General features: G+C 43.6%; 2 protein-coding genes across 2 annotated transcripts; one reads left to right on the forward strand and one right to left on the reverse strand.

Moving 5' to 3' along the window:
- Positions 1–924: 924 nt before the first annotated feature.
- atl2 (atlastin GTPase 2) lies at positions 925–9,912 on the reverse strand. The gene is made up of 13 exons (XM_028988631.1): positions 9,759–9,912; positions 6,445–6,785; positions 6,214–6,348; positions 5,985–6,089; positions 5,465–5,515; positions 5,310–5,366; positions 5,129–5,221; positions 4,671–4,809; positions 4,245–4,372; positions 3,189–3,245; positions 3,011–3,082; positions 2,235–2,666; positions 925–1,881 (listed from the first exon to the last, which is right to left on the reverse strand). The coding sequence occupies exons 1-13, from the start codon at positions 9,829–9,831 to the stop codon at positions 1,759–1,761; spliced, it is 1,806 nt and encodes a 601-aa protein (XP_028844464.1). The 5' UTR covers positions 9,832–9,912; the 3' UTR covers positions 925–1,758.
- A 716-nt stretch (positions 9,913–10,628) lies between these two features.
- On the forward strand, positions 10,629–13,679 carry galm (galactose mutarotase). The gene is made up of 7 exons (XM_028988633.1): positions 10,629–11,038; positions 11,807–11,961; positions 12,052–12,258; positions 12,341–12,422; positions 12,494–12,644; positions 12,718–12,892; positions 13,380–13,679. The coding sequence occupies exons 1-7, from the start codon at positions 10,765–10,767 to the stop codon at positions 13,455–13,457; spliced, it is 1,122 nt and encodes a 373-aa protein (XP_028844466.1). The 5' UTR covers positions 10,629–10,764; the 3' UTR covers positions 13,458–13,679.
- The last annotated feature ends 148 nt before the right edge of the window (positions 13,680–13,827 follow it).

The raw sequence follows: 13,827 nt of genomic DNA on the forward strand, positions 1-13,827 counted from the left end.
CTGCTCTCTGACTGCACCGTGCTTCCATCCTGAACATCTCCAAGTCAGCCAGAACGTCCTGAAGTTCCTCCATACTGTACTTACCAGAAACAATACGTGAATTTCTTTCAGGTTTACTTGAGTTGACACAAGATTTTCCATCTCGATGGACACCATACTCCTGTCTTTGGGGATGATTTGCTTGTAGACGAGGGTCACTGGTTGATATATGTGTGTTGAGAAGATCTTCAAGCCATAGATGGAAGCTGCTGGGCAGCCTGAAGTAAGGTGGGGAGGTCATGACTTGTCACGGTGAACCTCTGACATTAAAAGAAATCACAGCTGCACAGACAAGCACGATGTGCAGAGAGATCTGTTTATTTTAAACACACTGTACTGCATTCACATCAGATATCAGAAAGAAAGAAAAAAAAAACATCTCATGATCTTACCTTGTTTCATTCAGAGCGTCTGGCGGAATAACCGTGTAGCCTGTAACGGCAAGCGGCTCTCTATTGTTGTAAATGTTTTAAAAGGCGGTCTCCCTAACAACTCCAGGCCTGGGAGTGGTGAAATACACACTTGGCATTCAGACACACCCTAATCTGGACCCCCACCCCTTTTCTCTATAAAAGTGATTGCAAATCCCCCACAAGGTGGGCATTTCCCATCAAACAAGTGCTTGTTAAGTTGGCTGGAAAAAAAATAACATTTCACAACCTTTAGACAAAATGAAGTGTATGCCCGACAAGGCCAGTTCTACATTTCAATTGAGTTCCAGTATTTATTTTTATTAAACCAGACAAAGGGATAAAGCAAAAAAAAAAAAAAAAAAAAAAAAAAAAAAGCCTCCTGAGATTCTGTGACTGTACAAACCAAGACAAATTTATAAAATACTTCTATAATTAACAATAGTTCATTAAGTGCTGTTCTGTATATCCATTCTATTATGCATTCTTAATGCATTAAACAAAGTTTATTACTTAAATATCAACCTTTAATTGTTTTTTTTTTTATAAATTACTGGACGTAACCTTAAAAGGCAGACAGATGAACCTGGTCACCGACACGCTGACACTTTAATGGGGTTCTGATGGGTGCCGAGAAAGAACTACAGAAAAGGCAAATCACAACAGTTCAACCTAACCTCCCAAATTACCAGGCGTTGCAAAAACTAATTCTTTCATTCGTATACACGCCTTGTCCTCGGAGTGCTTCTCAGTCTTATTTCTAGAGGACCATCTGCAGCAGCTTATCATTCCAACTCTACTCGGGCTCAATCATGGTAATAATGAATGTAGCAGGTTAGAGTGAAGACTCCATGAACAAGACTGAGAAGCAGAGATACAAATCAACTCGGAACACATCTGGATGGAGATTGACTTTAGAAGTACGAGTGTGCAGAATATATGGCATCAAAACAATGGCATTCGGGATGGATTTTTCTTCTTCTCATCACATCTTCGGACACAAAGGCAGCTTTATGGATGAAGGCAAAAAAGTACAAGAGACGCCAGCCCTCAAAACAGTCTTAACAGATCCGTAAATGTTGTTACTCTCAGAAACATCTCAGACAGTTGAGAAATGGAAGTCCAGATAGCAAATTTCCAGCAATCAGGTGAAAACTTTGGTTTTAGTTCAACTAAAGGATGAACACATTTGAACAAAATGGAGAAAAAAAAAAAAAAAAAAAAAGGTTCTGTGTGCCAGCAATTCTCTTTCCATGACAACACGGACTGGTGAGAGGACAGGTTTTGTGGGTTGTGCTTGGGTTGGACATCAGTTCTTTTTTAATTTGGTTGACTTCGATGTGGCTGGGTCAGTGAGACTGGCTCTGATTGAGTTCACTACAGTCTGTCTGATGTTATCTTCCATGTACTGCTCGGTCAGCGGCTTCAGCACCTACAGCGAGAGACGGAGAAAGAAGCAAGCATGAGTCCAGGGAAAAACCAAACACTACAAATGACCATAGAGACAGAGCCTGAAGAAAAAACAAACTGAGCTCATGATATCCACACTGAATATCATTCCACCTTATAAAGTGAAGGTGAAGTGATTGTGATACATTTCATTTTGTGTTGTAGTGTGTCATCTCCATTTAACCCATCACATTAGTGAGCAGTGGGCAGCCATGACAGGTGCCCGGGGTGCGTTGAGCAACTGAACATTACACTTGATTATTAATTCCCAAAATGTGTGTCTAAAACCTGTACATCAACAGAGGGTTCCTGTGAAGTGCACTATTAGCAGATTACCTGTTCCCACAATGCTTCAGCAGTAAGGTCAATGGCTACACCCACTTCTCTGTATTCACCGGAATATCTGACATAAGCCCAGACACACAGCGACATCAGAGACACGCCCATCACCAGGTTGGCCAGGGCAGCGATTATGGATATGCCAATGAATCCAGTGATTGTTGAGACCATGTAAGCGACAAACATGACTGCAAACAACGTGGCTGGGGTTCGAGCTGCATAGAAAATGTTCTTGCTGTCATTGTGCTTGAGGAAGTTTGCATGAAGTTCATCAAGCTCTGCCTCCAGTTGCTCTTGGTAGCGCTGACTGAACTCAGTCCCTCCCATCTTCTTTACAGAACGAAACTGTTGAATTGATGTTTCCTTCAGCTGCTCATGCTGACGCTGAAGGTCCATGGGAGCTATGTAGGGCTTGTCCCCTCCACAGACCTGCCACACAAACAACATCTTAAATAATGAATTAAACAGATAAAACAAAAATGGCAATGACTATAAAAAATAAACTAGTTTTACAGTGTGATTCATTTGAGCATAGCTACAGTAGTCATTAAAAATTCATAATATATAGCAGTGAACGCAGCATATTTTATTTCACTCAAAACTGTGGCCTCCAGTTATTTTCAGTATCTAGGCTACGTCTCCCTGAACTGGACTAATTGCAAAACCCTCTCCAGAGCCACAGACTACTTTCTACTATAAACTTTACAATATCAATAGCAGGCTCAATCATTTCCTCCCAGGTCATACCCTGAAGCCCTGGCTGTGCTCCTCACCTGCTCCATGGCTTTACCATACGAGTCTTTTGCTCCAGCCACAGCTGTGAGGTTGTTTGCTTCAGCAGTTGCCTGTGCAAAACACGAAGATAAGCACATGCATACATATGTATGTGTGTGTGTGTGTGTGTGTGTGTGTGTGTGTGTGTGTGTGTGTGTGCGCATGTGTAGGTCACACCTGCAGCATGGATTTAGGATGGGGCAGCTCTTCCCCCTGGTATATCTTGATGTAAGCCTGAAGATGAGAAAGTCCAGTTTTAGTTGGTTTTTATTGTAATATAGAGTTAGCCTCAAAAACAAATTTACTTTCTGCAGAAATATTAAGCAACAGAACTTGGTACAATAAAGAAAAAAAAAAGTTGTGCATACACTGTGATTTTTGAGACAATTTTTCAGTCATGCGATGATTCTTTGAGTACAGCCGAAACACAGCTTGATCATACGGATAGTGTTAATGATGTACCAGCACCGATTCACACCTCCCAACATGAAAAATATCAAGAATATTAAACCTATTTCAAATCCCCCATCCAGGACAGGGTGCACACACACCTATGGGCAAATTAGAGTCACCCATCCACTTAATGTGTATTCCTTTAGATGGCAGCAGAAAAATAAAACCTGGAGGAAACCCACCACAACACACGGACAGCATGCAAAACTCCACACACACACACACACACACACACACACACACACACACACACACACACACACAATGCCAGAGATCAAATTACAACACACAACCTTGGAGGGATGAGGACACAACACTAACCCCCATGCCACTGTGCGTCCCATAAAGATTAAAAAAAAAAAAAAAAGGTCAGGTAAGGTCAGATTATAATGTTTTTTTCCCCCCATCTCCTAAATATGGTTATATTTTAAATCAAGCATCTCTACCATCTACCATAAAATAGTGTACTGACTCCTCCATGGATGTATTTCAGTGAACGCTGATAATTATGATATTAATGTAATTCTTTTCACACTTTGAAAAGTGAAAACTGAAAATGGTTCATATGTAAACAAAAAGATGTGTAGACTTTTAAAGCTTTTTCAAGAGAACAATATAGCCTTATTATTAAATAGACAAAACAATCATCTGTTCCACATTTGAAAAACATTAGCCAAAGTAACATAATATATATATATAATTATCCACATAACCCAGTGGTCACCGCATTATCATGCTCATGTCTTGTGTCAGCTAGGAGAACTTTGATGGAAGCGTTACCTTGAAATACTCCAGCAGGTCTCGGCACGTGACTTTGGCCCCATTTATCTCCTTCTCCACCAGGTTCTCTGGAGCCAGGAGCAGAGGCACCAGATTCTGCAGCTCTCGTTTGAACTCGTTATCAATGTCTGCACATCAGAGACCGCAGGCACACGGCAGAGGTTATCATCGGCAACAATTCCATTCAAGCTGTTGTGTCATGTTCTCATTCAGCAATTCAAAGCCATTCCTTGCCTTCCTGGCATCTTTTGCATATATAACTTATACAACTCCAATATCCAGAGTTATTAAGCAGCCGATTTACCGAAAAAGGTTTTCTTGTCTACGTAAAATTAGGCTTTTGCAGGAACATTAATAACCAGTCAATGCATTTTCTGAAGACAATAACTGCATGAATAAATGCATGTGTTTGTTGTCAGGTCTGACCTTTCAGTCGGCCATCAAAGTTTGGGTTGGTAGCCACCTTCAAACCAGGGTGGGGCAGAAGGAAGCAGCCAATGGAAGAGAAGCAGGAGTGTATGTGCTTCCTCACATTCTGCAGCTCTTCATGCTGATTCTGCTTCACCTACAAACCCACAAAACCTGAAATCATCACCAAACACTAAAGAACGTAACGAACCCAGACTGTTCTATTTTGGAAAAGAAAACCTGCAGATTATCAGAGATAACAGACATTGACGTGTGGGCATGGACATCAGGTCCTCTGTGATTGCCGATTTAACAACTCTGGGAGGCTTTTTTTTTTTTTTTTCATTCATTACTCAACACCAAGAGGATGCCAAATCCAAAAAACTGACCATCCATCTCTCTTGCGAAAATAAATTCCACAGGTATGTAAAGTTCTCTTAATGTTGACATTTACGAGAGCTCTGAACGGAACTCACCTGTAAGCGCTTCTCCAGGAAACGGTTCCCTCCCTGCAGCCCATAAACATGTTCATATGGATAGCACCAGTCTCTGATCAAGAACACTAGTTTCTGTTTGAAAAGAGGGGAAAGAGAACATGAATATTTCAACACAACGATGCTGGACTGTGGAACTGTAAGGATGTCTGTGTCCGTGTACCTGAAAGGGCTTCTCAAAGATCTGCTCCATGGCTAGACGGCCATATTCAGTAAAGAGCTACAGGCAAGAGAGTACAACGATGTGTAAAAACCACAGGAATGGGCTTACATGGCTGCACACTGCACCAAGGTAGCATGTGAGCATGAAGCTTTTACCTGAAGATGCTGCAGGTCATCCTCCTGAATATTCTGGGAGAGATTATAGACCTGAAACAGAATCAACGTAGCCTGTTCAATGAGATTATATGAGGGTGATTAATAGCGCTGCCATCTCGTACACGCCCAGCGACAGGTTCTAACCAGTCAGCACCCGTGGGAAGGCCCATGTCACCTTTCATACCAGCAAAATGACAATAAATCCCAAGCGAGGTGCAGATTACTCATAACGGGCACATAATTAACACACTCATGGCTGACAGGGTTTAAATCAACTCCGTTTTACATTATTGTCTGACAACTATGCAAGTTTTTTTTCAGTTATTGTGGGCAATATAATTGTGATTATGACTACAAGTTCTTCCTTCTCAGGCAATCGCTCCCGGAAGAAACGGCTGCAATTGTAGAGGGCGGTGATGAGGAATCATGCTGCCTCGATTCAGGAGTATTAAAAAGTAACTTACATGAATAGAAAAGTAAAATGGAAATACGAAACTCTGTATATCTGTTATACACACACCTGTACAGAGCTGGTCATTGTGCTGAGGGCAAACACAGTCGCACAATCTTTTATAGTAGACTGACTGTCAAAGGCTCCCTGGGTGTCCACCAGCAGAACAGCCACCTACAACACACACACACACACACACAAACACACACACACACACACACACATTTGGTTATTCAAATGGCCTTCAAAGAAGTTAGCAAGACAAATACAAGCAGGGTAGGGATGCAGCTGAACATACCTTACTGCCATCTTTCTTCTCCACCACAAACACTTCACTCCACACCTGAATGCCCGTGGTCTCCCTCTCACAACCTCCCCTCCACGTAAACCCAGTCAAAGGGTCGTCATCGCCCCCCATCCAGGAGCTAGGGGACTAGAGGACGAGGAAGAGGGAGACAGACAGAGATGAGCACAGGGAGGAGGAGTCTCAGGACGCATGAGGGTGGTTTGTGAAGAGTTGATGGCTGACCTGGTTGTGCATGTAACGCAGCATGAAGTCCAGCAAAAACGACTTTCCCTTCCGGAAGGCTCCAGCCACGGAGAGCACGACAACGTTGAGGTCCCGAACGTGTTCCTGCATCAGAATCCCCTCGAGTGCCGCAGCGTCGAGCTCAAAGGCATGGTCATCCTCTTTAGCTACAACAATCTGCACCGGCCGCGCCATCTCAGGCTGAGGCGCCTCCTCCGCCCGCTTGAGCTCCTCCCCCTCGTCCAACACCTCCTCTTCAGCTATAGGCGCTTCCCCATCCAGAAGGGTCTTGCGGACATGAACTGGTCTTAACATGGGCACATCTTCTACACCCCGAACATCTGTACAGACAGAGGAATTGTGTGTGACAGCCCAAAGGTCATCATGTGTTGCCACGGCAACATGTGCACATATGTACGCTCAAACTTTCTAAAGTCTTCAATAGGCTTTTAATGCAGTCACTTTCTATTCCCGGCACACCATTACCTCCTTCCTAACCCCTGCACTTTACCCACAAGCCGCGATAAGCACCTCATCTGAAGAAGGGGCATTTTACCCTTTGAAAGGCCATGATACATGTGACATTGTGGTCATGTAGAGAACCAGCTATACACAAGCGTACACCTATACGTGATTTGTGAAAATGTCTTATTTTCTTATAGTGTTATTACCAACTACATATCACTGGTTAGGTCACTAGAGTTCTGAAGGTATCTTCTGTGGTATCTGATACCAGCAGAAGATCCATTAAGTCCTGTACATTGCGAGGAGGTGTTTTTTCCAACACACAGATGTTTGATTAGATTGAAATCTAAAGAATTTGGTGGCGAAGTCAACTCTTCTTGAACCATTTTTTCCATTGTGACAGGGCGCATTAGTGAAAGTGAAGTGATTGTCATTGTGAAACACTGCAGCACAGCACACATGACAATGAAATGTGTCCTCTGCTTTTAACCATCACCCTTGGTGAGCAGTGGGCAGCCATGACAGGCACACGAAGAGCAGTGTGTGGGGACGGTGCTTGGCTCAGTGGCACCTTGGCAGTTCTGGATTCGAACCGGCAACCTTCCAATAACGGGTCTGTTTCCTTACCCGCTAGACTCCATGAAGATGGAGGTACATGTCAAAGGTCCCAAGATTTCCCAGAAGAACACTGCCTCCAGAAAAATCACCTTCCTGCCATAGTGAATTCTTGTGCCATTTGGCTCTTAAGTGAAGTGAAGCAGACACACAGACATTTCTTCGAAGTAAAGGAGGGTGTGATTCATCAGAAACCGTCTTCCATTGCACCATGGTCATGACTTGGTCATGGTCATCATCCTGATGAGCCCACTGCCAAGTGCCATTAAATTCACTTTGTCCGTCACAATGTTGTGGATTTTTTTCCCTTGATCTACAGAAGAAAATAATTCCTCCCTCTTGTACAAAAGTTCATTAAAGAAGCCAAGATTCTCTATTTGCACAGCTTCACAAGTCAAGGACACCAAAACACATCAGAGGTCGTACCGTACCAGCGGCAACATTCTCACAGAACAGCGCAACCTTAAATGTAGTACTGTGAAGATACCACAGATGATCTCTTTATATTTAACTCGTCCGGAGAAAACCAAAGGAATGTCATTCAGCAGCAACAGGTCATGTCACCTTGTGACTAAACAATGAAATCACGGTAATGGAGATGCAGCGTCAGAGACATCATCACCCTCGGCCAATTAGAACAGCCCAACTAACTCTATGGGGAGGAAGGAAAAGACATAATACAACACATAACCTGACTTTCTTTTTTGGAAAGTTATATTTTGTACTGTAGTTTAAAGTTTGTATAAAGTATATATTCTGTGTGCTTGTTTGTTTGTTCTTGTGCACAGTCTATAGCAGAGATGACAAAGTCAGCGCTCTCATCTCGCTGCCATCACCAAAAGACTGATAAACTCAACACAATACACCTCAAGCACTTTCCAACACTCTGCTCATTCTGCACGGGTGTCTTGTTTGAAATATTCCACATATACCTGAACCAGTCCACTGCATCTTACACAATGTTGTTAAGTGTGCAGTGGTGGCCTAGTGGTTAAGGAAGCGGCTCAGAAGGTTGCCGGTTTGAAACCCGAGCCGGCGACTGGTGCCACGAAGCAAAGCACCGTCCCCACACACTGCTCCCCGGGCGCCTGTCATGGCTGCCCACTGCTCACCAAGGGTGATGTTAAAAGCAGAGGACACAATTCATTGTGTCACCGTGTGCTGTGCTGCAGTGTTTCACAATGACAATCACTTCACTTACAGAAAGTTTAGTATTTTATAGTCTGTATAGATATTTAAGTATATTCACACACACACACATATACACACACACACACACACTCAGAATTGCACAATGGGGGGGGGTCTGTGTAAAACAGTATTTCAATACACTGTATACAGTTGTACTGTACTGAAAAAATCTCTTGAATCTTGAAGTTTACTTTGACTTTGAGGAGACAACATTGCTGAATTGGCATCTGAAACACTTTCCCTACAGCTATGCACTTGCATAGAGATCTTTTTAAATTTATTTTGCATATGAACAATATGGATGTGTGTTATTTGAAGATTGTTCGGTCTGATTTCAACAAACACTTCTTACGCCGCTTTCTGTCCAACCATTTAACCCTGAACTCAAATCCGGGCTGGACTGGACTGGGAAATCCAGATCCCAATCAGGAGGATCAGAAGGGTGCATTTGGTCGGAACAGATTCTCTTTATCCCGTCAGACGGCATTTTAAAGAGACGCCTCCGGCACTTGCGGAATTTGTCGGAAGATTTTCCTCCTCCGAGTGTTTCTGAACGCGAACACATGCGTCTTGACCCCGAACCGTGGCCTGAACCCGCGGTCCGGGGGTCGAGTGGAACTTTTCTCGCGTTACGCAACCGCGCAAACCCGAGCACACTTTTCACCGGCGGCCAGGCGGCGGACGGCACGAGCGCGCCCGCTTAACCGGTTACCTGGCTAATAATAGCGTTTTTAAAAATACAATTAAAGCCGCGTCAGCGCCGCGGAACGGGCCGAGCGGTGTAACGGTGCGGGCGACGGACGGGAAAGTGACGTTTCCCCCCTGAAACATTTTCAACGGAGGCCAATAGTGACAAACAATCCTAGCAAGGAGGTCGTAGCGGTGCGCGCTCCCGCCGGTAAGTTTGACGCGACTCGGCGTGAAGTGCGCGCGCTCGCTAAGTTCGCCAGAAGAAGAAGAAGAAGAAGAAGAAGAAGAAGAAGAAGAAGAAACGGCGGGAGGAGGCGAGCTAACGCGGGCGTCCGCAGCCCGGCGACGCTCACCTTCCTCCGGGAGCGGGCGAGCGAAGCCCTTGCCCGGGTGACTCCGGCTCCTCGGACCGCTGTCTTCCGCCATCTTGCTCCGCTTCAGCTCTCCAGCGCGACGCCGCGCGGGGCACTGCTGCTCCCCTCCACACCGGCCCGTGGGTGGGCGGCAGTCCGCGGAGCCGCTACTTCCGCGGGGTCCTAACGCCCTAGGATTTATTTAACGAGCGAATGATGCAAAGCCAAATCAAGGCTACCACGCACACGAACACCACAAGTGGGTTTTGCATATACCCAAATATGTAACTACATACTACTATTACATTTGCTTGTATAAGTTATATAAACGAAACTATATGTGACTTTAGAGGGGGAAACAAGGCGACATATTAGATTTACATTTAAGGAATTCTAAAGGACATGGCAACAACACCAGTGCTGAAAGCGGCACTGCTTTGATCAGGGATGTAAAGACAAATTACCGACAGTACGTCTTAATTAAATTACTTCGTACTTTTTTGTAGCTGCCTAGGTTAACATCTGAAGTGTTGCTGGACGTAATGCCCCCCCCCCACATTATAATTGTCGCACGTTTCTCTGCAGTGCGAGCTGCAGCGATGCACTTTACAAGTCCGTTTCTGTAGAGTGACCCAGTGCTTAATCCACTGGGATGAGCGGCGCAGGGAGGAAAACCCAGTTACTAAAAATAAAAACAAGGCTGCGGTGCAACGAAAGACCCTCAGAGGCCCAGCTAATCTGGAGCTGAGCTATTTATACTCTGCTTCACACATACAGTAACCCACATAGGCTACAGTCAAACACATAATGTATATGTATATAAATCTATCTATCTATCTATCTATCTATCTATCTATCTATCTATCTATCTATCTGCATATGTGTTTTAAGCAGTTCATGATATATGATAATTATACAGTTGAACCGTATGACCCATTTAAGACAGATGTGACGACTGTTTACTCTGCCCGCGCTCAGGACTTCAAAACTAGTCCGTCGCGTTTTGATGACGCAACACCCAAACACACATCACGTGGTAGGCGGAGGGGAAGCGACTCGTCGGAACGGTCCTGCGTTTAGCGAGGGTGGCACTATGACCGAAGTCACACGGGAGGAGTTCGGGCTTGTGCCCGAGAGGTGCCCGGTGGAGAAATGGACTCTGAGCAGCGCCGTTGTCCGGGTGGAGATCATCTCCCTTGGCTGCATCATAACCGCCATTAAAGCTCCAGATCACCATGGCCAGTATGCAGACATCGTTCTCGGCTTTGATGACTTAGAGAGTAAGTTATATGAGTCGTGTTTTCTTGTGTAGGTGCGTACAGGTTCTGATCCAGGTCACAACCCAGCGACGGTGGGTAAACAAAAATACATTTTGGCCAATGATATTTCATTGCATATTATTAAATAATGTTCTTATAAAAGAAAATAAACCTTTTTATAATGGTAACAGTTCTCCAGCATATTCAGTTTAATTGCTGATAGTAAAAGGCAGTTTAAACTCCACAACCAGCATGCAAAGATGGGCAAAGTACACTTTGGTCAAACTTTAGAACTGGGTCGAAGTGCAGATTTCCCCCCGATCAAATATGACGCCAAAACAACCTCATTATACCCCATCTACTATTAATTGTAATATATTTATTTGAGAGTTCAAGATTAAATATGACTGTTCAAAATACAGCAGCACAATGAACTGAACGCAAGGAGTACTACACACTCTCACATCTTAGAAAAGGAAATTTTCTAAGGAAAAACTAAGTCTTGTGTTTGTGAAAATTTAGTATTCAATTAAACTACTGAGACTAATCTTGAATGCACATTTTTAGTAATTGGTAGAAAAGACACCATTAAATGTGGCAACTATTAATGTCCCATAAAGGGTGGTCACATAAAAAATATGCAATGAAGCATGAGCTCGGCCAGCATCAAGATTTTCCATTAAAATAAATACATGTTTTGCTTAGTTTTTCTGGAAAAATCCATATTTTGCTACAACCTGCTGTTTTTTGCATGTTTTTTTAGTGTTTCATATCCTCTGCTTTCTGCAGGTTACTTGACAAACCCTCGTTATTTTGGTGCTGTGGTGGGTCGGGTAGCTAACCGGATAGCTAGGGGCCGATTTGTGATCGGCGGGCAGCAGTATCAGCTCGCTGTGAATAATGGGCCTAATGCTCTGCATGGTGGAATAAGAGGCTTTAGTAAGGTACACTGTAACTACTACACCATAAATGAAGATCCCAAACCAGTGCACATGTATCTGATGTTTATGTGTGTGTGTGTGCATGCATTGTAGGCTCTGTGGACAGGTGAGAGTGTGGAGAATGGAGTCAGATTTAGTTACTACAGTCCAGATGGGGAGGAAGGTTACCCTGGAAACCTACGGACAACTGTCACATACACTCTGAGCAAAAATACACTGAGTGTCCATTACAGAGCCCAGACTGACCAAACTACACCTGTCAACCTCACCAACCATTCATACTTTAACCTTGGAGGACAGGTACAAGCCTTAAAAATGCTGCGCACACTTATACAAACTCACACAAATTGATTCAAATCAAATATTCCTACTTTGACTCCAGGGAAAACCAGACATTTACGATCATGAAGTGACCATTCCAGCACAGGCGTACCTGCCAGTGGATGACACGATGATCCCTACAGGTAAAGTAATCTGGAGCCCTGAATTAAGCATATCAGCATTCACACCTTTTTCTTTTCTTTTCTTTCTGCAGGTGAGGTCAGGTCCGTGGAAAACACGCCCTTTGACCTCAGAGCACCTGTTGTGATTGGTCCTCGGCTGAAAGACATTGCAGGACCAGGTTTTGACCACAATTTTTGCTTGTGGGAACGAGGACGTCCACCCCAGGAGCAACTCTGTGCCAGGTGAGTCAAATGGGATGATGATGTCTTCCTCCAGGTTTCTGCGAGACAAATTTACCCTCAACTCTGTCCATAGAGTCGTGCACCCCTTGAGTGGGCGTGTTCTGGAGGTCAGCACCACCCAACCTGGTGTTCAGTTCTACACATCAAATTTTCTGGACGGAAGCCTGCGTGGAAAGGGTGGAGCTTCATACCCCAAACACAGTGCCTTTTGCCTGGAGACCCAGAACTGGCCAGATGCTGTCAACCAGGTGAGTAGCAGTAAAAAATAGCTGAGGGAAGACACAGGGTGCCCACACTTTTCCAAACCTCCTGTTAGATTCTTTCAGATAATTAGCACACATGCCTTGATGCTTATTATGTGTATTATCTTTATAATCATGTTTCTATTCTCTCCACTAATTATCTTTGCACCTGTTTTCAGATTGAATATAGAAAATTAATTTACTTTTGGCATCACGGCATGTCATATTTAGACGTTATTTATATGTGGTTATTTTTGATGATTATGCACAGTATTTTGGTATTTTCTTAAATCATTTGTCCTATGACAAGTCTGTGATTCACAAGCATTGAGCCAGCTCTGTGTAGGAGTGTGGCTAGCTGCTCCAAATGCTTGCATGATCAATTTGTATTATTTTTAGCAATAATATAATATTTTAACAAATTAATATTTTTTTGCACCACAGTCGTGCAAAAAAATATTTTCCAAACTCTGAAATTTCTCTTTCTTTGCAGGCCCATTTTCCTCCAGTTCTGCTGAAGCCTGAAGATGATTACTCACACACCACTCGATTTACCTTCACCGTCATCTAAGATCATACACACATACCTGACACATCCTGTTTCTCAGCCAATGAACCATCAGCAAAGGCTTTAGTGGTCCTGCCACTCCCAAAATTTCAAACACAGTGAACAGGATGACCTCACACAGAACACACTTCCACTTTGTACATCAATCATGTGACTGCTGACATGGACAAATTTGCTAATCATATGATGTAGTACAATAAAATAATTCAAAGTACAAGAAGCTTTTCTGAGGGGGGAGTTTATTATTATATGATTATGAACCAAACGTCACAGCTGTGACTTGTACAACTGCATTGAAATGAGCCCTTCATATTAGGGCAAAACGATTTAATGTTTCATTTTCAGCAATAATCAACACAAGATCCATTATGGA

The sequence above is a fragment of the Denticeps clupeoides genome, chromosome 8 (assembly GCF_900700375.1).
Source record: "Denticeps clupeoides chromosome 8, fDenClu1.1, whole genome shotgun sequence".
Lineage (NCBI taxonomy): Eukaryota > Metazoa > Chordata > Actinopteri > Clupeiformes > Denticipitidae > Denticeps > Denticeps clupeoides.